General features: G+C 46.4%; 1 protein-coding gene across 10 annotated transcripts in view; it reads right to left on the minus strand.

Annotated features, from left to right (window-relative positions):
* CACNA1A (calcium voltage-gated channel subunit alpha1 A) overlaps positions 1–26,782 on the minus strand; it is a 401,410-nt gene that overhangs the window by 293,825 nt on the left and 80,803 nt on the right. For 9 of the 10 annotated variants that reach the window (XM_053290757.1, XM_053290752.1, XM_053290754.1 and 6 more), the window contains exon 3: positions 14,023–14,316. The exons of the other annotated variant lie outside the window; for it this stretch is intronic. In XM_053290757.1, the coding sequence (XP_053146732.1) occupies positions 14,023–14,316 (294 nt within the window). The remainder of the gene's footprint in view (positions 1–14,022; positions 14,317–26,782) is intronic. 10 annotated transcript variants of the gene reach the window in all.

The following is a 26,782-nucleotide window of genomic DNA, read 5'->3' on the forward strand; positions in this document are numbered from 1 at the left end:
CAATGGTAACACACAACATGGATGATGGGCCTCCATGAGCATCAAAGTGACGTAAATGTGTGTTAAGAACAGTGGTTGACAGCCTCACTAAAAAAGCAAAAAAGGAGATAGTCTCACGGTGCTGTGAAGCCTTTATTGAAGCCCAACACGTTTCAGCCCCAGAGGTCTTCTTCAGGGGCAATACTAAAATAAGATTTTAAAACATTACAATCAAACCCCTTCACAGTGTCACATTTGGAACAGTAATTCATTGACTGGGTCCACTGGCAACAGTATAAATTTGCTTCTCCAGTTGGTAATGGTGTAAGCTTGTAAGAAGGCAAAGGTCTACTTGTTCAAGGTCTCTTTGAAATACTTCAAATGTAAGTAGCCATGAGCATAATATATGTTACTGGCTTTATTTTATACTAGGCTAGCCGACCCCACACAGAGCATCTGTGTGCTCTTTGTGCCCGGCGGTTCCCCCCTCCCCTCCCCTCCTGGCCCAGGCTCTCCTGCCCTCCCCACCCCACCTCTTGCCCTGGTCTCTCCTGCCCTTCCCCACCCCACCTCCTGCCCCAGTCTCTCCTGCCCTCTCCCGCCCCACCTCCTGCCCCAGTCTCTCCTGCCCTCCTCCACCCCACCTCCTGCCCCAGTCTCTCCTGCCCTCCTCCACCCCACCTCCTGCCCCAGTCTCTCCTGCCCTCCTCCACCCCACCTCCTGCCCCAGTCTCTCCTGCCCTCCTCCACCCCACCTCCTGCCCCAGTCTCTCTTGCCCTCCTCCACCCCACCTCCTGCCCCAGTCTCTCCTGCCCTCCCCCCACCTCCTGCCCCTGTCACTCCTGCCCTCCCCCCCTTCTGCTGACCCCACACAGAGCCTCTCACCTCACCGGGCGGCGGGCTGCCATTTTCATCTGGTGCTTGTCAGCTGTCAGGCGGCCCAGTGGCTCCTAAAGGCGCCTCACCTCCCTGCTGGTCAACCATTCACCTCCCTCAGCTGCGACCTCCCTCAACCGCGACCCCTGTGGAGTCTCACCAACCACCTCCACCAGGATGATGGGCTGGTGTGGGCCACTGGCAATGGAAGAAGAGGTGGGGAGAAGGTAATAGCGAAGTCTTCTTGCATTCTCAAATGCTGACAGGCATGACATGACAGCAATAAGACCACAGACAGACATGCACTGACCGCCACAGAAAAAAACAACTGCTTTCAAAAAGTATATCAGTGATAGCTAACTGATCAGAGGCACCTTTTAAAATGATGTCTCTCTTATATTTAGCACGGGAATAGCAGCTGTCCCTATTTATCTAGGCATAGCATCCTGCCCCGTGGCTATTCGTTAATGTCTCCCTTGGGTTTCTTTTTAGATTATGAGCCCTTTTGGGACAGGGAACAATCTTCTAATTCCCTTTGCTATGTAAATGGTTTTGAAAACATCTTGTTGAAAAGCCATATATAAAAAGTCCCGAGGATGATGATGATGATGATGATGATGATGATGATAGTGGCTGACATTCTCTGCAACCATAAGAGTGTGGAGCAGGAGCTTCGTCCTCACAAGGAGCGAGTAGATAAGCTGTGCAGCCCTCATATGTCCTCAGGGACATACTCCTACAAGCCAACAGGGCTTTTACAGGGAGAGGATAGAAGTAAAAATCACATCCCCCTCCCTCTGTGCTGCACTGCAAGATAACCCTTAAGCACAGCTAGTCTATCCACTCCTTGTGAGGGCAGAGTTCTTGAAGCTGTGAAGAATGCCAGCCAGGAAGGAGACGTTATGAGTTTACACACCATGATCCTTTACTTTTTGTGAGAAGGAAAACATGAAAGGTACTCCTGTATATGAAAAGCACAGAAGTAAAGCACTTGCTCCTCACGATCCTCCACAGAAATGAGAAATCAGCCAAGGATTTGTTACACAGAAACAGAAATTTGCAAGAATATGGTGATCCTGAAGTCGGAAGTGACCACTGAGATCCTGGAATTTTAATCCCCAAATAGCTCTGGATCACCTCTGGAAAATTAAATGCAAAACTGTAATAAGATACGCCAGGGGAAATTTGAGGAGCTGAAGACAGAAAAGTGAACAATAAGGGGTTTTTGTTGTTGTTTTTTAAAAATTAACTACATAAGAAGCAGGAAGTCAAATGAGACTCAGACCATCAGCATATAAGAGGAGCAATCAATACATCAAGGCCATGAAAGAGAAACAATATGAAACCTGCAAGTAGGCCAGGAGAGATCAGGGGCGTATCTATGGTGGGGCAGGCAGGGCACGTGCCCCGGGCGCCACTTGAAGGGGGCGCCATTTTTAAAAATAGGAAAAAAATTTAAAGGCCACCGAAAACAAAATGGCCACCACACATGCTCAAATGGCCTCTGTGAGGTCCTAGGCCATGCCAGTCCTCGCAGAGGCCATTTGAGCATGCACGGTGGCCATTTTGTTTTCGGCGGCCATTTTTTACAATATATATGTATTTTTAAAAATGGCTACTACACATGCTCAAATGGTCCCTGCAAGGCCCTAGGCCTTGCCAGGCCTCACAGAGGCCATTTGAGCATGCGTGGCAGCCTCCAAAATGGCCACCACACCAATCTTTGCAGTCCCAAACAGGCCTGAAAATCAGCCCAGGACGGGCTGCGGCGGTGAATTAAGAGGCCAGTGGGCAGAGGGGGAACTTTTGCAGACCCCCTCCCCACAGCCTTTAGGAAGCCCCTTAAAGGGGCTACAGGTAATTTTTTTAAAATTTAATATAATATAAGTCACTGTACACATATTCAGTTTGGCACTATGTACAGAGAATCAGGGCTTGTGAATACTGAGCTGAAGCTTATCAGCTAGGATTATATTCATTTGCTCTTACTTTGCTTCTTGTGAGAAGTGAGTTAAATGTGATGTCTTAATAATATGGCTATTAATAGTGAGTTTGTCTTTGAATCAGTGTGGAATCCGTAGTATTAAGGCCACTGGGGGTTTCTTGCTCTCTTTCTCTCATTTTAACTGTCTTTCTGAAATACTAGAATATATTCCAAGTAGTGACACAGTTTACTCTGCATATCCTTTAATTATTTTCAGAGTATGTGGGAAAAGCCAAATTCTCCATTTATTTTTTAAACTTATGTAATAGTGATGCTACAATGCATAGTAGGGAATTAGACAGGCACTTCTGTTTAGTTTTCCAAGTACACCTCCACATAGTATTTGGGTATTTCATGAGCCCCAGCATACTGAAATTTGTAGTTTTCCAGCATTTTTTGGTCTGGCTACATCCACTGCTAAATAGTTTTTGAAAGATTAAAAGATTAATGAGCTTGACTTGTATTTTTGAGCTGATATTATGGTAAAGTTATCTGAAAGATGGGTGTCGGATGTTTGGACAGGGGGCGCAATTTCAGTGCTTGCCCTAGGCGCTATTTTCCCTAGATATGCCTCTGGGAGAGACTGGCTTAGAACACATCTGGACTACATGTTTACTGAAAACAAAGCACACCCACCTCTATAGTACAAACGTTTCACTGTGTACGTCACATCCACTTTGAGTATGCCTACTCTCAATCTACACTGCCTATATACAGAAGTAGCTGGTGCAAGAGCAGCAATGTTGGGATGCCATTCTTTGTTTTTGGACAAAGTCTGATTTCTCATCTTCCACTCTCTCCACTGTCCCACAAAAAGATGCCTGGATAAAAATCTTGCAAATCTACACTGAGGGCTATCATGCACTTTCCCACTTGGCTAAAAAAAGAGAGACATTTGTAAGGTATTGCTCCAGTTTGGCCCTGAAGCAGGTGCAACTGCAATTCTTGCCAGGTTGTTGGGGGTTCCCCCCCACTCTTCCCTTGATTTTCCACAGTTGTGAAAATGCAGCTTCAATACAACCCACAAAGGGAAATGAAAACCAGGGGCTGGGGGAGGGGAAGGGGATGCAATCACACGTTCTCAATGGAAGGGAGGGAGAGGATTTAGATGGCAACAGAAAACTGGAAATTATGGCCGGGCATTCTAAGTGGTAGGTCATATACCCCAGAATAACCAGGCACAAGATACAATTATGATTTCAAGCATACCAGATTCATAGCACCTCAGTATAAGATCAATTGTAGTAAATTAACACTGCATCAAACTGGGGGGGGGAATGCAGTGGGGGGCAATGCAAATGGGGGGGGGAGCAGACATAGCACTTAGCAATAGCACTTACATTTATATACCGCTCTATAGCTGGAAGCTCTCTAAGCGGTTTACAGTGATTTAGCATATTGCCCCCAACATTCTGGGTACTCATTTTACCGACCTCGGAAGGATGGAAGGCTGAGTCAACCTTGAGTCCCTTGGTCAACCTTGAGCCTTCTGGTTACAGGGCGGCAGTTTTACCACTGCGCCATGCATGTCTTCGGAAAATATAGTTTGGGTAAAGGTATAAATAAATCTGGAGGGATTAAAAATTCACAAGTTGATATGCCAGGGGAAGTTTAAATACAGTAGATAAACAGAAAGCTGTCTGAAAGACAATATGATAGCCATTCAAGAGTTTTAAAGGATCTCATATCATAAAGCTGAACCAACCCAGGTATATAAAACACCACTAAAACCAGTCTCTTAAACAGCTGGTTAGAAAACAGCTTACAGAATCATAGATTTTTAAACGACAGCATCAGAGGGAATCTTGGACACTGCAGTCAGTAAGTATGATTTATGTAGTAGTAGAACTGGTAGATACTATGAGAAACAGCAGAACTGTTACAAACAAATATGATAGGTTACAGAAGCATCAGCACAGTTTCTATTAAAAAAAATATCAGAGCGGACTGGTGGAGTTCTTTGGCAGTGCCTACAAATATTTGATTCATCTTAATAAATTTGTCTACTGCTCCTGTTGAATTTGGTTGCTGTTTTTTGTTTCTACAAATGTCTGGACAATGGCGATCCAGTTGCTAAAGATATTTTCAAAAGATGTTCTCTGAAAGTATTTGCTTTTAAGAAAATCAAGCATTCAGAAGATAAATGGGAGAATCTTTTCCTAAGCCAGCACTGGTTGAATGAAGAGAATAAATCAGCTTTCGCAATGGAACAAGTTAAGCAGTGAAGTACCACTGCTGTTGGGAGCAGTGTTGGGAGATCTGTGATGACCTCAAAAAGGGGAAGGACAGTATAGCAAAAGTTGCAGATAATACAAGTTATTCAAGTAGAAGGGATGTGGCAGGCTTCAAAGCAAACAAGAAGATCTCATAAAACTGGGGACAAAATGGAAGATGACATTCAGTTTCTTTAAGTGAAAAAGAAGAAGAAGATGCAGACTGGGGTGGGGGTGGGGGAAATCAGATCAACATACAGACTTGGTAACATCCAAAGCAGTGAACAGAATTGAATGTTTTGCCTCTGAGAGCAATGGGAGGTAGCTTGCATCTCTTGTTGGGTTTTACTTTTTACCCTCTTCAGATAGCGAGGCTGTGCACACAAACAACCCTACACAGGTTATGGCAGCCCTACCTGGGTAGGGCTGTTTATGTGCAGCACCAGCTGCCTCCCCCCGTAGCCCAAGTTTCTTACCTGGGCATTTACCTGGATGAAAGGGCACACTCACCTTTTTACCCCAGATCTGGGGCCGTGTCTATGCTCAGGCTGCCTAGAGTGCCCGACTCCCAGGGGAATCCCCCAATCCCCCAATACACCACACCCATCACGTGGCGCATTTGTGGGATTCTTGGAAGCTGGGCCAACGAGTGCCAGACTCCAGAGATCCATGCTGGATGGAGCAGTGCGGATCGTGTGGGCTGGCGGTGGTGTGCTGAAGAAAAGGTTGTCAGGCCTGCCTTCCCCCTGCCCACGCTCCCCACCCATCTCATGGTCGTGAGAATGACCTTAGTATTTTATTATGGACGCTTCACAGAATACACGGCCTTCATGGGCTGAAGTGAAGACCAATCTTATTTGGGACCCTTAAGAAGGGAATAGGAAATGCGGAGAGAAATAGAACATCCTTCTGTAGACTAGTGATCAAACTAGGAAACTTGCTTAATCCCAAAGGAATGCTAGACCACGAGGCTGCTTACGTAAGCAGCCAAGCCCAGACTTGGGCAGCCCAGCCTGGACTTGGCTGCTCGTGTGCACTGCAGGGATTGACCCCAATCCCAGCGCTTCCTCGGCTCCAAGCCCAAGTTTTTTACCTGGCCTTCTACTGGGGTTCGAGGGTGTGAGTGTGCCCTCCACCCCGGGACCGGGATCGTGTGTGTGCTCAGGCTGCTTAACTGGAGCACCTGACTCATGGGAGATTACCCCAATGCTCCGCACATGTTGCACAATGCATTGTGGGATATCCGGAGGCCAGGACTCACTTTCCCAGCCTCCAGAGATCCAAGATCAAGCAGGGCGGGTCATGTGTGAGCGCGAGGTACAACAGGCTTAGTCCATCCACTATTAAAGTGGGGGGAGGCTCTTCCATTGAGCTATATGAACATTTTCTTGCTAACTGCAGACCAAAGCCATTAGGCTCAAGCTAGAAAAAAAGGTTCTGTAGAGACTTGGACTGAGTCCAGGGCCTGAGTAAAAGAGTTCTGCCCTACAAATCACATCCTACCCCACAGCATTTCAATTCCCTTTCTTCTGCTGCAGCTTAAAAGATCCAAACGGCCTAATGTGTACTCTCTCAAATGCAGATCTGTGGTTTTAAACTTTTAATTATGTGGACTACAGTACTATGAAGAGGCCCAGGCAAGACTGACCCACAACACTCACAGAAAGTGACAGATCATGCCTGGGAATATCTCAATGAGTCAAGGCAGATAGGAAGGGCTGTCATCCCTAGTACACTGAAGGTGGGAGGAGGGCAAAGGCTCGAAGAAGACCTGCTTTCCTAAAGAAGTCCACGGAGTAATGAAAAGGCTTTCTTGAGCCTCTGCTTGCCGCTTTCATTGAAAGGAAAATGCTTCTCTCTTTAAATATAATTTTAAAAAATGACTGAGCAGGGAGGGTAAAACCGAGCCCAAAAATCAATCAAGAAATTTGCAATAAAAGAGGCCTGAGAGGGGCTCCAGCAACAAAGAGAAGTGGCTGTGAACAAACTGTTCGATACACCTCCCGTATACCAAACAAGCAAAAGGGAGCAAATTACCACCAAATATTACAAGCAGCAATGAAACTTTATGTTCTGCATGGAACGGAGAGAAACAATTAACCACAAACTCCAATGATGTCGAGGATCATAAAGCGATGCCAGAGAAGTCAATTTCTAAAAGCTTCCAAAAAGGGATCAGAGAGACATGAACATGATCACTTTCAGCCTCATTCCTATGAAACTGACAAAATCCTGGATAGTTCTCACATTGTGTTCACAGCAGCCGCAGCAGTGGAGGCATCGGAGCCCTCTGCCTGTAGGTTTCAGGCAGCCAACGCTTCTTCCGTTTGAATTCATAGTTCACACACAGAGCAGGAGCTGAAACCTTGAACTGCCTTGGAATTGTTGGGTTTGGCTTGGGAAATGTTTCCATTGAATTTGATACAGAGCCTATACTGCAGAAAGCACACCTATATTTTCCAATGCCACCTAACCCCATGTCACAACAGGTATCGGTTCATAACCACAATGTGCAAACAATTCACACAATGGCCCAATTCAACTGATTAAACGGGTAGTGGCCACTTTTTGTGGGTGCTCGTCTGCCTCCTGAGTATATACGTAGCATATAATATGACCACTGCATCTGTGTCGATGTCAGCTCCATAGAACACTCACAACCACACTAATACTGTTACATAACTTACATTTGTGAGGGGGGAAAGGGCTAAGAGCAGCACAAAGGACTGGTGCCATTTTTCCAAACCAAACATAAAGTATAACCCACAGGGAAGTTCTCTTGTGCAAGACCCTTTGCATTGAATAGAAACGGCACAAGAGCACAGTAAAGCTCCTGCACAGTTCCTATTCATTTCAGTAGGATTTGTGCAGGAGAATATTCTATGGACTGTCTCCCAAACCTGCTTTTTGCATTCAGCATAGGGATCTGACTGCACTGACACCCACCTATATGTAGAGCACCTGTACATCTGTTACACAAGGCAAACACACAAGGGTGGCAATTTGTTTTAAGTTTCTAGTAATGATCTCAGGCTCAGCACATTAAAGATTGGGCCCCTATAGGTATTGGTGCAGCGGGAAAGAACTTGCCTAGCAAGCATGAAGTTGCCGGTTCGAATCCCTGCTGGTACATATATCAGGCAGCAGCGATATAGGAAGATGCTGAAAGGCATAATCTCATACTGTGCAGGAGGAGGCAATGGTAATTCCCTCCTGCATTCTACCAAAGACACCCACAACGGCACACTTTGCTTTTATAGGCACATGAGTCATTCGTGCATCCTCCTCCCCTTTCTTCTTGCTTTGTACAAGAGGGGGATACATTTCCCCACAAGAAGATGCATTATTTACAAACATTAATATCCCACCTTTCACACTGGGATTATCCAAGGCAACACCATGTCCTCCCCCCACCAAAAAAGTCCATAGATGTACACTATTTCTGTGAGTGAGGAGTAGATGCATCTCCCTGTGTGGGATATACACATCTTCCATTTTTGGAAGCATAGGGAGAAGCATTCATACTTTCTCCCCCTCACTTTCCCCTGCCCAGAACATATAAAGCAGCCCCCATGGTTACCACAGAAAACTTGCCCACTCTGCGGCTTGGAACCCCTCAAGCCCTCTGTGCCTTTTCTGCCAGCCACCTAGCTTGCTCCGATAACTTGATGGATTGTCCATTTTATATGATGTATAATCTGTGCTTCTTTAACAGACACAGGTGAACATAAGGGAGACGTTGTTAAGAGTATTTATATGCTGCTTTTCAACAAAAAATATTCGTAACGCAGTTTTCCTTAGAAAAGGAATCAGAAGATGGTTCCTTGTCCCAAAGAGGCTCACCATAAAAAAAAAAAAAAGACACAAAGGAGACACCAGCAATGCTATGCTGGGCTGAAGAGGGACAGTTGCTCTCCCCCTGCTAAATAGGAGCTACCACTTCAAATGGTGTTTCTTGGTCTAGTTAGAAGAGGACTGAGCTCCGTTGACCCAGGCGGCTCCATCCCTATAAATGGGGCATTATATGGCCTGCTGGTGGGAGAGAAGCAGCAAAAGGCACTCTCTGTCAGAAGCCCAAATTTTTCCTGCTTTCCATCTAGTAGTTCCTGTCACCTTTCCTCCTCCTTCTCCTAATGAGCAAGCAAGGTCTCAGGTGACATGGCAGACACCTTACCCACCCAGCAGTTCTAATCTCAATTGCACCTGAGACTCAGGTATGTTTGCAAATTACACACATCATTCAAAATGTGCAGAAACCCCAAATAGGGCACTAGTCCCTGTGCACTAAAAACAAGGAGGAAACAAGAGCCAACAATCCTGTCTGGCCACACTCAGTGCCTTTGGACACTAATGGGTCTCCTACTCAGCCTATATATTTCTTGTTAGAATACTGATAAAAACAACCCTGTGTGTCCATTATCACTGGACACAAAAAGCCCAACAAGTTTACAGGCCCAGGAAATAATGCAGAGTTTCACTTTCCGCCCCCATAAAGATTTACTAAGCCCACTCCTATACTGTTCCATTCTCACTACAGCATCCATCGCAGAGGCCAGGGTTGGGGCCAAACCTGCCCCCCCCAAACCTGCCCCCCCCAAACATGACCCCCCCCCCGCAATCCAAAAGCAGAGTGCAGGAAAAGGGTAGATGGAGGTGGTCCTCCACATTGCCTCTTTCTCCCTCCTGAACTGTGTGTGTTGTGTGTGTGTGTGTGTGAGTGAGAGAGAGAGAGAGAGAGAGAGATGGTGCCTTCTGAAACAGCCTGATCCTCTGAGTTAGGCCATTGTTCCACCTAGCTTCTGTCTGCAGTGCATAGAGACAACTTGCTAGGGTTTCAGACAGAGGAGTTTTCAGCCCTGTCTAGAGATGCAAAGACTAAACCAGGGACCTTCTGTACGCAAAGCAGGTGCTCCATCACTGAGCTACAGTTCCCCCATTTCTCCCTCAGAGACCCAGATCTCTTTCCACAAGGGGGATAATGGAATGCTGTCCCTCCCAAGGGCTCACACAATATCGGAACAGGTAGATTTTGCCCCCAATACAACACTGTCTGCAGATCAACACTTTCCTTTTCCCTGTTGGAATGAAGAGCAGCTGAAAGGAAGCTGATGATGTCCCTGAGTGATGACAGCAGCTGATGCCATCACTCAGGGACATCATTAGGAGGGTGAGGGCTCAACATGCTCACTGAAGGCCCAGAGACCAAAGTGGGTTTTGGTCCTTCTCAACTGTAGCCCAGACTGCAACTTATTTATTTGGTGCCATAAAACTCAGTGGAAGTCGTTCAGAACTGAGCCAGGCCCAATCCACAGAGAGCTATCCACATAGGCCTGCCCTGAGTCCTGCTTCTTAGTCGTGCCAAAACTCTGTTAGTTTTGCTGAAGGATCCCTTTTGAAAGAGACTGGGGTGTGAGGTGGGGGCATGGCGCCATTTCCCAATTCCTCAAATATCTACTCAAGTGGGGACCTGCAACAAGATGTTGCTGTGTATCCCCAGCCCTTAAGAAGAGTGCTTCTGTTCAGAGCCCCAGCCACCCCGGAGTATTGAAGTAATGTTTGGACCTCAGGGGAAAGAGAGTGTTTTCAGAAGGGAAATGGAAAAAGTTCATCTTTCCCACTCCCTTGAGATTCCCCCTCCTTTACTATATAGCCAGTTACTGCACTGTCTGCCAGTCCAAAAACTAAGAATTTTCTTGTTATATAGCAGGAGTGGGAGGCACCTGTTCTGTGGAGCAGTTAAGAGGAAGGTGTCCCTTTCCCCCTTTCCTTTCCTATTGAAATATCTCTGTATAGTGTAGGGAGCAGAGTTGTTTTTTTAAAAACTTTATGGCATGCTTCTCCCCAATCCTAACCCCCACTGTCCATCCTCTGCATTTATTCCACTGCAAGATATAAACCCTTGAAGGGCTTGAGCAGGCCAATTCCCTTTCTTCCCCTGCTGCACTACATCTTCCCCTTAAAAAAAAAAAAGGCCCTGGAAGCTCAAGTTCCTAAAAGTTCACAATGCCGGTCTTAAAAACAAAACAAAACAAAACAAAAAACCTTTTAATTTACACATCTATTTACTTCTGTGTACCTAGGGAGTCCCTCAAGTCTGTAGAAATCACTACCTCATTTTTGGGTGCCTCTGTTTTGCTTCCAGTCTGATAGGCATCCAGCCACCCAAGTTCACTACTGGAAGGAATGAGAGATGATGGCCATGATTTCCATTAATAATGACTGTGATCCAGTGAAGCAGCTTTCTGTGTGGAAGCTGGCATCCCACCTTGAGGGCTATGGTAGGGGAGCAGGGGAGCCAGGTTGTTTGTAGAGTTCTGTCTGCCATAGCTCGTCATCTCTCATTCCTTCCAGTAGTGAACTTGCGTGGTTGGATGCCCCATGTGCCTGCAGAGTTCTAGATTGTGGCCATTGTCTACAGCACCTTTATTGTACAAAGGGCATTGCAACCCTGATCTCATTTATCCTCACAGCAACCTCCACCAGTGAAGTTTCCCATTATTATATTTCCATTTTAGGAAGATCAGTTTAAAAAGGTAATAACTTGCCCAAGATAATGTAATGAGATTATGGATCCACTGAGAATGTTATTTGAGTGAATGCACAACACTTCATCCAAAGGATCACTGTGGATCATTTCACCACAACTAAAATTCCAAATGCTACTGCATCACTCTCCCTAATATACAGGAGCATTAATAAACTGTAAGAAACAATGTGCATAAAAAACTTAATTCTTCAACAGATTCTGAGGATCAATAAGCAACTTTCATGCATGGGAAGTAATTTAACAGATCCATCCATGTATCACACATCTGTTTCCACCCATCCATCCTACAGATTTCTTCAGCACCCATTTCTGTGTACCCAGAAATGTGTACATCAAACAGCTGCAGTGCACATGCTCAGTAATCCACCTTTCTAAGGTGAATATCTTACCCTTTGAAAGCATTTGCAAGCCTCATTTGTATCATAGGGACAGAACCAGCAAGAGAACCTGATTGACTTAACACCTACATTAACCCATTGGTCTCAAGAAATGTGCTCTAGTTTCACATCCCTGTAAACAAAATGTAAATTTCCTCCCACCTGACCATCAAATTGACCAACAAATTGCATAAACACACATTTATTCCACTGCAAGCAAGCTGTGTGGAACACAATTGTACTTTTAAAACCCTTTCTCCACACAAATGCACAAACCCTATTCCAAGATGAAATTTCTACCTGAAATCAGTGCTTCACATTTCAGCCCTTAAAGTTTGAAGATTAAGTCCAAAACAATTGCTTCTCTGGGCATGAAAAAATGCCTTGCTCTCAACTGTATTCTGCCTCTCAACAGACACTAAACTTTTTTTCTTCAGTAGGGCAGGGAGAGGTTTGTGGTTTACATAAACTTGGGGATCCAGAAGCAGATGAGTATAACATAGCTTTATATTCAGCACCATCTATTTCCCCTTCAAAATACAAGGTAGCAATATATATTGTCACAAGAAAAAGAAAAATCTTTACATACCAAGTTGAAGTGGTGGTTGCAAAGGCTAGGAATCTTGGAGTTTTCTCCACCATCAGAAGAAATCAGGAGCCCTGAGAAGACCTCATATATGTAAGGCCCAGCAGGAACAGCTGGACTCAGTATGTCTCCTATATCTCTTCCCACTTGATGCATCAAGGGGGACTGCTCTCAAAATACTGTCTATGTTCTCTGGACATATTTGGGACTTGAAGTTCACAGGGCCATCTGATCCTGTGTGCCTACAGGCCTCTGAATGAACAGGGACATTGTCTCCGTGAGTTGTAGATCAGAATAGGAGGTGCAGTGGGTGGCAGTACCACTAACTCTATGAGGCAGGCTTCTGGTTCAGTTTCACATCCCTTTCCCCTCCTCATGCCCTAGATTTCTGCCTGTCTCTTTGGGCTCATGGGGTCCCTCTTAGGTTTCTCTGCCTCATCTAGAGACTAGGGTGAAGTTGGTACCCCACTCAATACTACCTGGCAATTCCTTCTTTTCTACACAACTCACTAGATATGGTGCTGGAGAATCCCATGATCTATGGGTCCTGGCCCTATAAACTCCTGTGCCTGGAGAAGGGGGAAATGAGGGCATGGCTAACAAATGCAATCTCCACAACTCCCAACTACAGGAAATGAAAACGAATACTCCCCCCCCCGCTCCATAATTCCAGCCACAATTTGCATGGATGAAAGATAGCTGGTTTAAGATAACAGCTCACTGACAGGTACCTGAGGTAAAAGGCGCGGTGGGGGTGGGGGTGGGGAGGGAATAAATAAAGTGGCAGATGCTTTGGTTAGTGACGGAGAAGATGGCAAACCCTGCCCGGGGTAGCTCATATGTAGGAAGGGACAGGTCCACAAGACAATATGCAACTTAAAATGTAGAGCATATTATACCAGCAGCACTGGCACATGCCTGGAAAGCACACAGACCAAGAAGCAGGGGGCATAAGGGGTAGTGAGGGGATGCATGGCAGAGGAGCACAGAGACCAGTAGTCGAAGGGATGGGGAGGGGGGTACACATCCATTAGCAAGCCACCACAGTTACACGGACCAGCAAGGGTGCGTTCAGCGAGGGAGCTGCCAGTGCCGTCCGGGTGGGGGTTCGAGCTCTCTGGGTGGAGGAGAAAGGTGCCTGCTTGGCGTAAGATGACGAGGTGGGAAAGGCATGCGAAAGTGAGACAGGCGAGCGGGTTACATGAATGGCAGCGAGATGCAGTTGCTGACTGGGGGTGGCTGGCTGGGCGCGGGGGGGGGAGGGAGGGAGGTGCAGGCAGCGGCGCGGCGGGGGGGGATGCATGCCTCGGGTGGGGCAGGCAGGCTGGCAGGAGCCACCCTGGGCCGACGGACGGACGGACGCATGCTTGGGCATTGCCCTCTCCCGCGTTGGAGGCGGCGTCCCTGCGGCCTAGCGAGGTGCTGGCTCGGGGAGCCCCCGCTGCTGCGGAAAGGATATGGCCATTCGGTGATCTTTTTGGCGTATTTCCTCACCACGTTGTCCTCACTGAAGAGGAAGAGGGAGCGGTTGACCGTCAGGCAGCTCTGCCGGACGGGGATGGGGTTGTAGAGTGCCATGGTGCGGGCGCGCTGGGCCATCGACTGTTTGTATATCCTCTGGGCCCCCGGCGGGCCACCTTGCCGGACGCCCCCGGCACCCCGGCCACCTCCGCCGCCTGCTGCTCCAGAGCCAGCTCCCCCGGCACCTCCGGCCCCATAGCGGGCTGGCACCTCGTCTCCAAACCGAGCCATCCTGCAAAGAGCAAAGGGCCGGGGGTTATGCCGCGGAGGATGCTGCTGGAGAGAAGAAGGAGAAGGAGGAGGAGGAGAAGCAGCAGCTCATCACATCCCATCGGCTGCTGTCCGATGCTGCGAGGGGAGCTTGCAGCAGAGGGAGGGGGCACTCAGGCTGGAGCACGGCCGGAGGAAGCAGCAGAGATCCTGGACATGGTCACTCGCTCACCTCCCCTTGCAGGGTGGAAGTGATGCACAAATCCGCCCACCCTCTACCCCAAAGGTTGAAAATGTGGGGGGGGGAGGGGAGGAGACACACCCCACACACACCCCAAGAAAAGAAAAGAAAAAGACCCAACTGTGGGTGGCAATCAGCGGGGGAAAGCAGCTCAGTGCACGAAACTGCCCCGAAAATTAATGGCAATGAAAAAGATTCAATGCACCATCCGTTAAAAATATCTCAGTTTTAAAAATAAAAAAATGCATTGCCACTGGGAGGAGGAGGGAAGACAATTAAATGAGCAGCACCTCCTCCCCACCGAGGGGTGGGGGGGAAAATGCAATTAAAGAAATCGAATGCACCAATTCCTGGCCCCTGCCTCTCTTCTCCAAGCCAGAGGGGAAGGAGATGGAAATAAAAATAAGAAATAAAAAGACGCCATCAAAATTAGGCTCTCTGTCTAGGTATTTGCAATGCAATCTGATGAGGAGAAAAAAACTGCAGGCTTCTCCTATGCTGGGCAGCTTGGCAGATTTTTGCACTCACAAGGGGGGGGGACATAGAAAATATTTCTCGGTAAGATTTATGAAATCAGTACATGCCCTCCCATTCTCACAAATAAAGAAACAAAGTGCTGCCTTGGTGAAGAAGAAAAACGAGTATTTTGCCAAAAAAAAGGGGGGGCAGGGGAAAAAACCCACACGACCCACCCACCCCCAAATCAAAACAAAATCCCCCCTCCCAAGGTCTGTTTTCACTGGAGCTTCATCCTGCCGTCTTCAGCACCGTCCAAGATCTGAAGGCGAGAAGGGTTTGGGATCTCTTTAAGCTTCTGGTGCTGTAGGATGTTCCCCCTCTCTTGCTATCGAGCAGTCTCTCTTTCTGTCTTTCCCCCCCAGTATGATTGCGTGTATGAGCGCGTGTGTGTGAAAAAGACACACGGAGCGAGCGAGAGAGAGAGAGTGTGTGTCAGTTTTGCCTCATCTTGGAGTTGAATGCAGCAAAGAAATCCTGTAAAATCCAAAAATGAAAGAGACAAGAGAAGTAGTTGCCATCCACCATCTACTCATAAGGATTCCCTGGTTGCTGCAATGTCTAGTATTTTTTCCTGCCCTGTATTCCTCCTCCTCCCTCTTCCTCCTCCTCCTCCTCTTGGGTAAGCTAAAATAAGACTGGTGTTAGGGAGGGAGGGATGCAGGCAGGCAGGCAGAGAAAATGGAAAGAAAGAAAGAAAAGAAAAGGTCTGATTCACTGGCAGGTTGAGCTCTAATGTGCAGCAGTGGATCGATTTAATGCAAGCACAGAGCATCCCAAAGCCTCGGCCAGGCTTGGCACATGATGGCCTAGGACCAATAGCAAGGGCTACAGCCCAACCAAACCCAGCTGGGTTTCTACAGGGAGAGAAGGGAATGGACAGACACACACACACACACAACACACACACACACGGAGCTTGATGGGGTACAGAAAACCTGCATACAAATTGCATCTCTCAGCAGCCCACACCCTTGCAGATTAGACTCATTGATGTTAATTCTCTGGTGTGAGCTCAAATCTTTCCCTTGGAAAGCAGGCACATGAATATGCTCCCCCATGCCCACCCCAAGATGCCCTCATTTGGGTTTTTTGCTTTTTGTTTTAAATCAGGTCACAGTGGGCTTCTCTTGCTTGACATCCGTTTTGTAGTGAAGCCAATGGGCAACCAGCAAGACTGCTGGGGAAGAGGGAAAGGAGAGGAGATGAGGTATTGGTAGAATGAGTGCATGTACAGAGGGATGTGCAGGTTTATATATGTAAACATATAAATTTTGCATGCCAGTGTAAATGTGCATGCAAAAGCCAGCATATGCATAAGGATGTGCTAGTGTGGAAGGACATGAGAGAAAATGTCTGGGTGCACATCCTGGTGCATGTATACAACAGAGGTGCACTGTAGTGGGCATAAAGTTGCCAAATTGACACCACTTGTTAAAAGAACAGTTCCTGCATCTGCTCTGTTAAACCCATTCCATTGGGCTGGACTCTGGGCTCAGTTCAATGAGCGTCTACCAACATTATCACTATTACTCGAAGCTCTGGGATTAACTACCCTGGTATAAATCTGGATTCATTCCATTGGTTTGAACTCTGGAGCTTGTTGCTTGTGCACATTAAATAGGATGCTACATTAAACTGCTTCTGCAGCAACTGACTCCATGGGGTAAACAATTCACATGCAGGAACTTGCCATGAAGATTGGGGCATCTTCTCTATGCCACCTCCACAAAACTTCTATTTGTAGGTTTGAGGTCATGTGGGAAGAAGTTCCCCAGGGGATGATGAGCAACTAAACTCAGAAGACCTTGCCACTTGTGGACACAGCTGCCATGGGGAGCCATATCCATGGAGTGGATATTTCTAACATGCCATCTTGATCATGTGGATACCTCATGAAACTGCCTCTGCTTGTTGTTTTCTGTACATTGGCCCTGTAATATCAGCACATCACAACATGTGGCTCCTCTTCATTACTCAGGGCATTTCTATAGCACGGCTGCAGCTCAGTACTACACATTATGGAAACAGCGTAGGGAAGTCGCCACACACAAGCTGTTTCCAGTGGTGTCTACATGATAAAGCGTATACTAGCTAGCCCTCATTTACAATGAGGCAGGTGGAAGATGGCCAAGATAACGAAGACATTTTTAGACATTTTTTCCAGCTCTGAAGGAGTAGGATTTAACCAACAGTCCCTCTGTATTTACTCTCTGTTGTGCTATGATGGTGGGCCAGCTGGGTTTTCCCAGGTTTTCACATGTGTACTTGAGCAAAAGCAAATGTCAGAGAATGCAACTAAAGTGCTCTGTACTGTGATGTGGAATCTTGTAGCATGAATAACACTGGAAATGGCATAGTTAGAGGTCTCAACTTCTCCACTACAGTCTTCTTCTCTCCCTCTCCCTCCCTCCCTCTGCCACTTTGAAGCATCAGCACTATTAATGTTTCTTTTTTGTAGCTGGAGGTTGGGCACATACCCAGGCCAACACTGAAGCAACACTGGGTATAACATGCTAGCTGAGAATCGAGATACACTTTTCAAATAGATGGATGCAAGCAAAGGGGCAAAAAGAAACTGTGAAAATAAAGTAAGATTTTTTTGCACATACTATTATTATTTATTTGAGAGGTTTTTAATCAATCTTTCAATGCAATAATTCCTAAGGCAGGAAGCAACAATTAAAATAACAAAATATAGTCCAAACACTAATAAAACCAACAAGGAAAATGAAAGCGGAAAACTACATTGCAGCTAATAAACATAATAAAGATAGAAGTGTGCTAGTTATGGAAGGCCTGTTTAAAAAGACCAGTCTTTACAGCCTATTTAAGGGGACAAGCTCCAATCCTGGCTGGTAGCTGGTTCAAAAGCGTGCTCCACAGTGGCCATCAGCCTAATAGAAAAAGGAACTGCAATCAGATTTTCAGGGCTAGATCTAAAATGAGCAGGGAAGTACATATGGGACAGGAGAAGATGCATAATCCATCTCCCAGTGCAACAAACCCCAAGGCAGAAAACAACAATTAAAATGGCAAAACCTTACCATAGGAATGCCTAATGCCGCAGGAATCTGCCCATCCTATAAGAGCTTTGAGAGAGGCCTGCCCAAGAGAGGCCCACCCCTGAGTGATTTTATATGATGGTTTTTATTCTTGTTTTCTCTCTCTGTGAAGTGTTTTATGGCTCGGTTTTAACTTTTACAATTGTTTTCATTGTATTTTGTTTCGTGTTTAAGACAGTTAGAATTTTTCAAAGAAAGGCAGGGTGCTCATTTTTAGAATAAACAAGAATAGGACAAGACATTCCCTCAAGTATCCTGGCTCCAAAATGCAAAGGGCTTTAATGGTAAGCAACAGCACCCTAAATTTAGCCCAGAAGCATATGGAGAACTGGTGCAGGCAGAGCTCTCCTTAGAGAGCCCTGGCGGGGCCTGGGGCCCGGGGCAAATCAGCCAGTGCGGGGGCCTCTTCCAGTGAGTTCTCATGGGAGTTAAAAGAGCGGTGTCCAGGGCAGTCGCCCTGCTTGCCATGCCCTAAGGACAGCCCTGGGGGTCAAGCAGAATCAGTGTCGTATGTTCCCTGAAGCTAATATCAGAGATCACTTGGGTTCATCATTGCTGGATTCTAGACTGATGGTAGCTTTCAAGCAACCTTCAAGGACAGTGCTGTGCAGAACAGGTTACAACAGCACTACTACTGAGCAACACAGGCCTCTGATTTCCAAGCAGTGGGGCACAGGCAACAGGCAGCCATATACACCCTTGCACCAAAAGGCACAACCGAACTGAAACTTTGGCTACAATCCTTATCAGGCTTATTAGTAGAGAGGAAGTCCTGTTGAACCCAGGGGGGCTGCTTCTCAGTAAATATAGTTAGGACCATACAGTTTGGTTCCTTTTAATTGGGGGGGGGGGAAGGAGGGGGGATAATAGTGCACTATGACAATACTGATCTGGATACTTGTGGACCATATCCTACAGCAACATTGCTATAATGGCTCTAGGGGGGAAACTAATTGTGTAGCCTTGTTCTTATTTGAAAAGATCAGATTGAAACCAGCAGGGGAGGGGGAGATGCAGATGCAAGAGGGATAGCATAAACGATGCTCATGTTTTGTTTCAGTCTTCACAGGCCATTGTGAAATCACACCACTTCACAAAAGAGAGACCTGAGCTGTCCGAACAGCAGAGGATGCCCGTCACAGTGGTCAATTTCATTGCTATGACCACACCATCTCGGAGTATGCCCGAGGAGAAAAGGCCCCTGCTTCAGCCTCCATCCTCCTCTGGCAATACTCAGCAACTCGTATCTGTTCAGTAATATACATACTTTCCCCATATTCTTCACATGCACACACTTGGCAAGGCCTTTGCTTGCCAAGAGGTTTTCCACACAGGATTTTTAAAGCCCTTTAACTTGCATCTCCTCCAGAATGGAGGGGGTGCGCTCACTTATTGGCCAGATTTATCCCAAGTCCCTGTGAGTTATCAGGGAACACTTCACACACAATTTGGATTTTTCACTGCACGTTAGAGTGCAGCCTGATTTATACCCAGGTTTAAAAATCCACTTTTTGCATCATTTGGGGGGGGGGGCGGGGGGGGGACCAACTTCGAGTTCACAGTAAAGCGTCCCAGTAAATTCACGGTAAAGCCTGCTGCGTGTAAAATTCCCAGGGGTTGGGGTTGGAGGCGTGATTGTCTTGGAAGTGGAGTGATATTGAGGGGAAATTCTGCTCATGTTAATCATACAGTTGCACTGAATACTGCTAGCTAGAACGGCACCTCACTGAGGGCCAAAGCAAACGTGTTGTTGTGGGAGATTAGTAAGCAGGCATCTCCCAGAGTTTTTTATAGGCTTTATAAATTGTTTTTATAAATTGTCTCTTTAAATTTTAAAGCAGATAACAGGAGCTTTTGTCCAGTGCCTATGTTTCCCTATCTAGCAAGGCTAATGCAGTTTTGGGGGAGGATGCTTTCAGCCGGGAAATGGCATGGGCAAGAAAGGGTTAGCTTTCAGTGTTGCTGTTCCTCCCATCAAAATAAAGACACACATGACTTCTTCTTTTTTAAGTTGGAAGATTTGATCATGGATCTCCTGTGTCACATGGATTTTGATCTTAATGGCAAGTGCTGAGTTTCCACCAGGCAGAAGGCACACCTTCTGTTTGGTGGGGTCCTTTGAGATCATCTACCCAGCAATAAAATTTGGAGCTAGTCAGGAAGGGGAGAGCATTAGCTGCTGCCCTGGAAGTTGTTGCTGCTAATCCATGGAAGAAAGGGGGAAGGAGCTCAGAACTGGCAGCAGTCAGGGCTTTGGGGGCTCATGCCCGCCACCTAGCATCCACTGTCTGTTGCCAAGTTGCCATTCAAAGCTAAGACATCTTTGTTAGGCAGCATTTGTGCCAAAGATTACTAAGGGCATATCCAGATGGCCCTAATTTTAAGGATCAGGAATGCTGGCACTGAGCAATTAATTTGGTTCATTTCTCCAGAACAGTGTGCTTCAACATTTTTAGAGCTGAGCAGGACTTAATATAAGTTTGCTTAATTTAATTAATTTATTAATCTTTCTCTTGTCTTCTGCCTCTCCCCCCACCCCCCCGCCACTCCCACTCGGACATCTGCATCAGCTGCAGGCGTGCAAGAGACTAGTGTCAACTATCCTAGGTACCTTCAACACACAGACAGATAGTGCATGCTTTTGGCTTGGCTTTGCAGTCTGGCTTCTTCCCCAGCTATCAGCATCAAGGGTGGGGCAGAATGATGGCATTCCCACTGTTGCCTAGATCAGATCACAATTCGTCACACTTGAAGATCAATGCCAAGGATTTAATCAGGGGTCTTCTACATGCAAAATATGTGTGCTATTACAACTGAGCTCTGGAGGAGAGAGTGGCATGTTGAGCCAGATCCTTCCTCAACCTCCATCAGATTAGGCTGCCCGGGAGCTTGCCTCCCATGGTCCCACATTTCTCCCTCCTCCCACTGCGATTCTCTATCTTGAACAAGGAGGGCTCTTCAGTCCCAGCCCTGGGATTCTCATTTCAGGAGCAGAGAAAGGAGTCCCCACAGCAACAAAATTACTCCTTCCTCCCATGTGCACTGTCCGCTACATCCCAGGAATTTTTATAAGACTTTAAAAATTATTTCTGGTTATATCCTTCCCAGCTATGAAATCTAAAGGCATCCCTGTTTGCATTATTTTTTTAAAAGCTGCAAAAAGCAGCATTATTATCTCCTGGCAGTAAAGCTCTACAGAAATGCTCAAGGCAGAATACAAACAGCAAAATACAAGCTCTGTGTAATAAAATCACAAATATTTCAAAAACCACAATAGCAGAGGAACCATAACACATCAGAGACCTAAAGCTAAAAAGCTAATGAAAATGCTTGTTTGGCAAGCCAGTCTTTACCTGCCATCAGAAATTACATCAAGCGATGGTCTGGTGTGCATCCTTAGGGCGGTGTTTCCAGAGCTGCAGTGCCATCACTGGAAAGACCCTGTTCTGGCTCAAAGAGCAGCGAGACACCATTTGCACATCTTAATGCTCAGGGAAGTTCATAAGGGAATGGTCAGGTACACAACATCCAGGCTGTTTAGGGCCTGGCACATGATCATCAACACTCGGAACCCGATCCAGAAGAAAGCTAATCAGAAGCCAGAAGAAAAGCTGGCTTAATAGGCTCTCTGTGCTCAGCCCCTAACAAGAGGCAGGCAGCAGCACTCGGCACTAGCTGGAGTTTCCCCGGCAGTCTTCAGGAGCAGCCCCACAAAGTCAGCATTAGTGGCACACAGCAGATCACGCCTGACAAAGCTCCCATGGTGTGTTTCTTTAAATGAAAAGCAGCTTCATGTGGGGGTGAGCAGAGGAGTGGCTGGTGGGTAGGTGTGTGCTTGCACACACGCATGTGTATGGTGGTGCCAGGGATTGAATCTGTAACCTTTTACATACAATGCATGTGCTCTACTACTAATCTACAGTCTCTCCCCTGGGGTTTATAGGAATATAGAGGTATGTTTAAATCATCTGGAGACATAGGAACATAGGAAGCTGCCATATACTGAATCAGACCATTGGTTTATCAAGCGCAGTATTGTCTTCACAGACTGGCAGCGGCTTCTCCAAGGTTGCAGGCAGGACTCTCTCTCATCCCTATCTTGGAGAACCCAGGGAACCTAGGAACTTGGAACTTGGAACCTAGATGCTCTTCCCAGAGCAGCTCGATCCCCTGAGGGGAATATCTTACAGTACTCATGCTTCTAGTCTTATTTTCATATGCAACCTGGGCAGATGCTGCTTAGCTAAGGGGATAAGTCATGCTTGCTACCACAAGACCAACTACCACGAGACCACAAGGCCCATAGTGTAGACATATTCTCAGAGCAAGGGTGGCCGACAGGCCAGATGTGGCTCACCATGAAGTCTTTATCTGCCCCTCCTCCCCAGTGGTCCTACCAACTTTTAATCAAAATCTTGTTTAAAAAAAAGTTGTCCACTAATTATGAAAAGAAAATGCTATGAGACAGAGCTATTCCACACTTGAACAGAACACCTTTCTTGGGGTTTTCTACATAATGCACAATGGCACATAGCTCCATAACAGTAATACCCTAACTGCTGCATGGCAATGGCATTATTAGGGAACCCAACCATCCATCTAGCAAAAGATACTTCTGGCCGCGAGCCCACTGTGTGAAGGACAGGATGGCTGCGGAAATGGTCATCCCTGCCCCTAGAAGTTTGGGGACAACCTGACTTAGAGATATGAGGTTGGAATGGGACTTAACTTCCAAATAAACATGTTTAAGGTTGGGCTGCTCATTTACTCTCATTCCATTTTTCCTGGTAGTTTTTGTTCTACAGTGTTCTGGAATCTTGGATGTCCTGGTTGGTGTCCTAGTGCAGCAGCATAACAACAGAACGACGACCACTATCCTCAAAACACAAACACATGTCAAAGGAACCGTGTGCATAATGGGAATTAGCCTCCATCATCTTGAAGCGAGAGCATCACTTCCACGCATGGTGTTGCTGACCACACAAATGGCTGCCATGCATGAGTGGTGGCCATGTGCGTGCTGACACCTCACATGGGCTGCTGGGAGCAGCGCTGCAGCCGTGTGTGGCAGTGGGGCAGTTGAGGAGCAGGTAAGGACCTGATTACCTGGTTTTGAAAGGAACCGATCTGGAGGCAGGGAGTGGTGGCATCAACTACTGGATACTATTCTGGAGCAGGGGTGAGTAGGTAAAACTACCCAACTCTAGTGGGGTTCCTGTACACACAACCAAACACCATTCATATGCAGGGGATTCTTCAGGAATGACCTGAAAGTAGCCTTGCTGGTAAAACAATGCTGAAACTGCTCAATCTCTTTTAGTGTAGGGGTATAAAATAATATGCAGGAAGTGGGGGATCAGGCTGTGTAATTGCATCCCATCCTTGTTTACATTTGAGGTCACCCTGCATATATGTGTGAGAGAAACAGCGGGGGGGGGGGGGCTTTTCCCTCTGACCCTCCCCACACAGTCTTTTTATTTCCTACTTTTCTTCAGTCCACTAAAAGGGACAAGGGAGCTGACACAGCTTGCAAGTGCAAGCACAATCCAGCAGCTAAGCAGAAGAGGACACAGAATACAGTGCAGGACATCGCTCTGCAGCGGTAGACGCTAGAGGAAAAGGAGTCACTGGTTAGCTAACTAAAAAGAATGAGAGAAAAGGTAACACTTGTTTTTTCATCGTATCAGGGTCCTGGGTTTATCTTTGGAGTGTGTACACTTTTAGAATGAGACTGCTGCCCTACAAATCACATCCAAGGTATAACAATATTCTCAAGGTTCAGGATGCCGATGCTTGAGAAAACTGCAAGTCAATGAAAGGGGGTGGAAGAGGCAGAGGCAATTACATACCGGTAGTTATAATCACCCCCTGCTTTACCCTTAATCTGAAGCACCATTGTCAGAAGCAGGTCACTGGACTGGATGGGCCAATTGAGCCTTCCTATTCCAGCAGTTCCTACATTTGAGGGGGAAATAAAGCCCAAACCAACCTGTGCTGGAAGGGCAGAAGTTCCCGTGTAGTCTTTTAAATGCCTTAGAAAAATCTTAAATATCCAGGTCTGCTGCAACTCAGAGATCCAGCGCTCTGTACACAAGGCGGAATGGGCTCGCTTGTTTGAGTCCCTAACCTATTTTCTATTCTCCCTTTTCATTCTCACCAGCCTTGACGTCATCAGGCTCCTTTGTTTGAGGGTAATGCTTTTGTCCCATGCCAGCAGATCTGAGGCTGCCTAAATATAGTCCTCAAGGCACCAACGTCTTAAGAACAGGTCTAAAGTACCTAGCTAAAAGGCTCCAGAACTGAGGAAATAAGCAGCACAATCAGTCATTTCTAAGATAGTTGCCCATGGCCCTCTCCTCGCAGTGGGCAAAGGGAGAAAATAAAGCTATAAAGGGATTCCTGGGACTAAACATCAGAGGAAGCAAGATACATTCGATGGCTAATCAGTTATCTGATGCATTTCTTTCGGAAGCATGGCAAGACCTTTTAATTTGGATTAGATTGGGTAATATAATCAGCCAACAACCAGATGCCTTTGGGAAGTTCAAAAGCAAGACATGAAGGCAACAGCTCTTCCCTGTTGCTTGACCACTAGCAGTTGCCTTTGAATACTGAATTTCTATCATAGCTCATAGCTACTGGTAGGCCTCCATGAGTCAGCCTAACTCCCATTTATTTATTTATTTGATTTATTTATTTGATTCTTATACTGGCCTTCCAAAGTGGCTCAGGGAGGTTTACAATTAAAACAAAACTATTAAAACCAATAATTATAAATGTTAAAACAAAATTATAAACAATATAAAACATCAATTAACAATTAAAACATCATAAACAACAATTAAACAACCAGAACAATTAAAAAACCCTGAAAATCAGGTGATAGCACTCAAACAATTAAAACTAATTAAAAACCCTGGAAGGCCAGGCTAAACAGATAGGTTTTAAGGGCTCTCCTGAAGGTCAATAAATATTTCAGATTGCGGATTTCTGCCGGGAGTGCATTCCACACAGCCCAGGAGCAGTTACAGAGAAGGCCTGCCTCTGAGTCGCAACCAAACGAACTGGTGGCAACTGGAGATGGATCTCCTCAGATGACCTTAACGTGCGGTGGGGATCATGTACAAGAAGGCACTCTCTAAGATAACTTGGACACAAGCCATTCAGGACTTTAAAGGTAATAACCAGCACTTTGTATTTTGCCTGGAAACATATTGGCAGCCAGTGTAACTGTTTCAAAACAGGCATAATATGGTCATAAGAACATAAGAACAGCCCTGATGGATCATGCCCAAGGCCCATCTAGTCCAGCATCCTGTTTCGCACAGTGGCCCACCAGATGCTGCTGGGAGCCACAGGCAGGAGTTGAGGGCATGGCCTCTCTCCTGCTTGTTACTCCCCAGCCCGGTCTCTCCGGGTTGCTCCAGAGACCAATCTGGCTGCCGCATTCTGAACTAACTGAAGTTTCCGGACTACGTACAAAGGCAGCCCCATGTAAAGCTCATTGCAATAGTCAAGCAAAAAGGTTACCAGCTGATGCACCACTGTTTTGAGGTCATCCTCTTCAAGGAATGGATGCAGCTGTTGTATCAGCTGAGGCTGATAGAAAGCTCTCCTGGCCATGGCCTCCACCTGAGATACCAGGGTGACGTCTGGGTCCAAGTTTCAGATTGCTGAAATCCCAAGCTGCCTTTTAAGATGCCTTTTAAAGGCATCTGTTATTACCATGGCGGGGAACAGCAGCTCCAGGTAGCTATTCAGATCAGAGAAATGGCACAGAAGGAAAGAGTTAAACACCCCCCTCCCAGTGATCCTTCCCCGATCAAATTAGCAGCCTCATGTGGTTTCTTTGAAGTAAAAAGAAAAATTTATTATTTATTTATTAGATTTATATACCGCCCATCCAATACGGCTCAGGGCAGTTCACAACATGATAAAAACAATTATAAACAAATTAACAATTAAAATCAAACTATTAAAACACAATAAGACCAATAAAACAGCTAAAAGCCCTGAAAATCAGGGCAACAATCTATAACAGTTTAAAACAATCAATCATTTAAAACTCTGGAAGGCAAGGCCAAATAAGTACGTTTTAAGGGCTCTCTTGAAGGACAGCAATGATCTCAGATTACGAATTTCTGCCGGGAATACATTCCATAGCCCAGGAGCAGCTAGAGAGAAGGCCTGCCTCTGCGTCGCCACCAGACGAACTGGTGGCTACTGGAGACGGACCTCCTCAGATGGCCTTAACGTGCAGTGGGGATCATGTAAAAGAAGGCGCTCTCTTAGGTAACTCGGACCTAAGCCGTTCAGGGCTTTAAAGGTAATAACCAGCACTTTGTATTTTGCCCGGAAACATATCGGCAGCCAGTGGAGCTGTTTTAAAACAGGCATAATATGGTCTCTCCGGGTTACCCCAGAGACCAGTCTGGCTGCAGCATTCTGAACTAACTGAAGTTTCCGGACTACGTACAAAGGCAGCCTCACGTAGAGCGCATTGCAGTAGTCCAGCTGGGAGGTTACCAGCTGATGCACCACTGTTTTGAGGTCATCCTCTCTGAGGAATGGACGCAGCTGTCGAATCGGCCTAAGCTGATAGAAAGCACTCCTGGCCATGGCCTCCACCTGAGATATCAGGGTGAGGCCTGGGTCCAGGAGTACTC

Source organism: Hemicordylus capensis, chromosome 2 (genome assembly GCF_027244095.1).
Source record: "Hemicordylus capensis ecotype Gifberg chromosome 2, rHemCap1.1.pri, whole genome shotgun sequence".
Taxonomy (NCBI): domain Eukaryota; kingdom Metazoa; phylum Chordata; class Lepidosauria; order Squamata; family Cordylidae; genus Hemicordylus; species Hemicordylus capensis.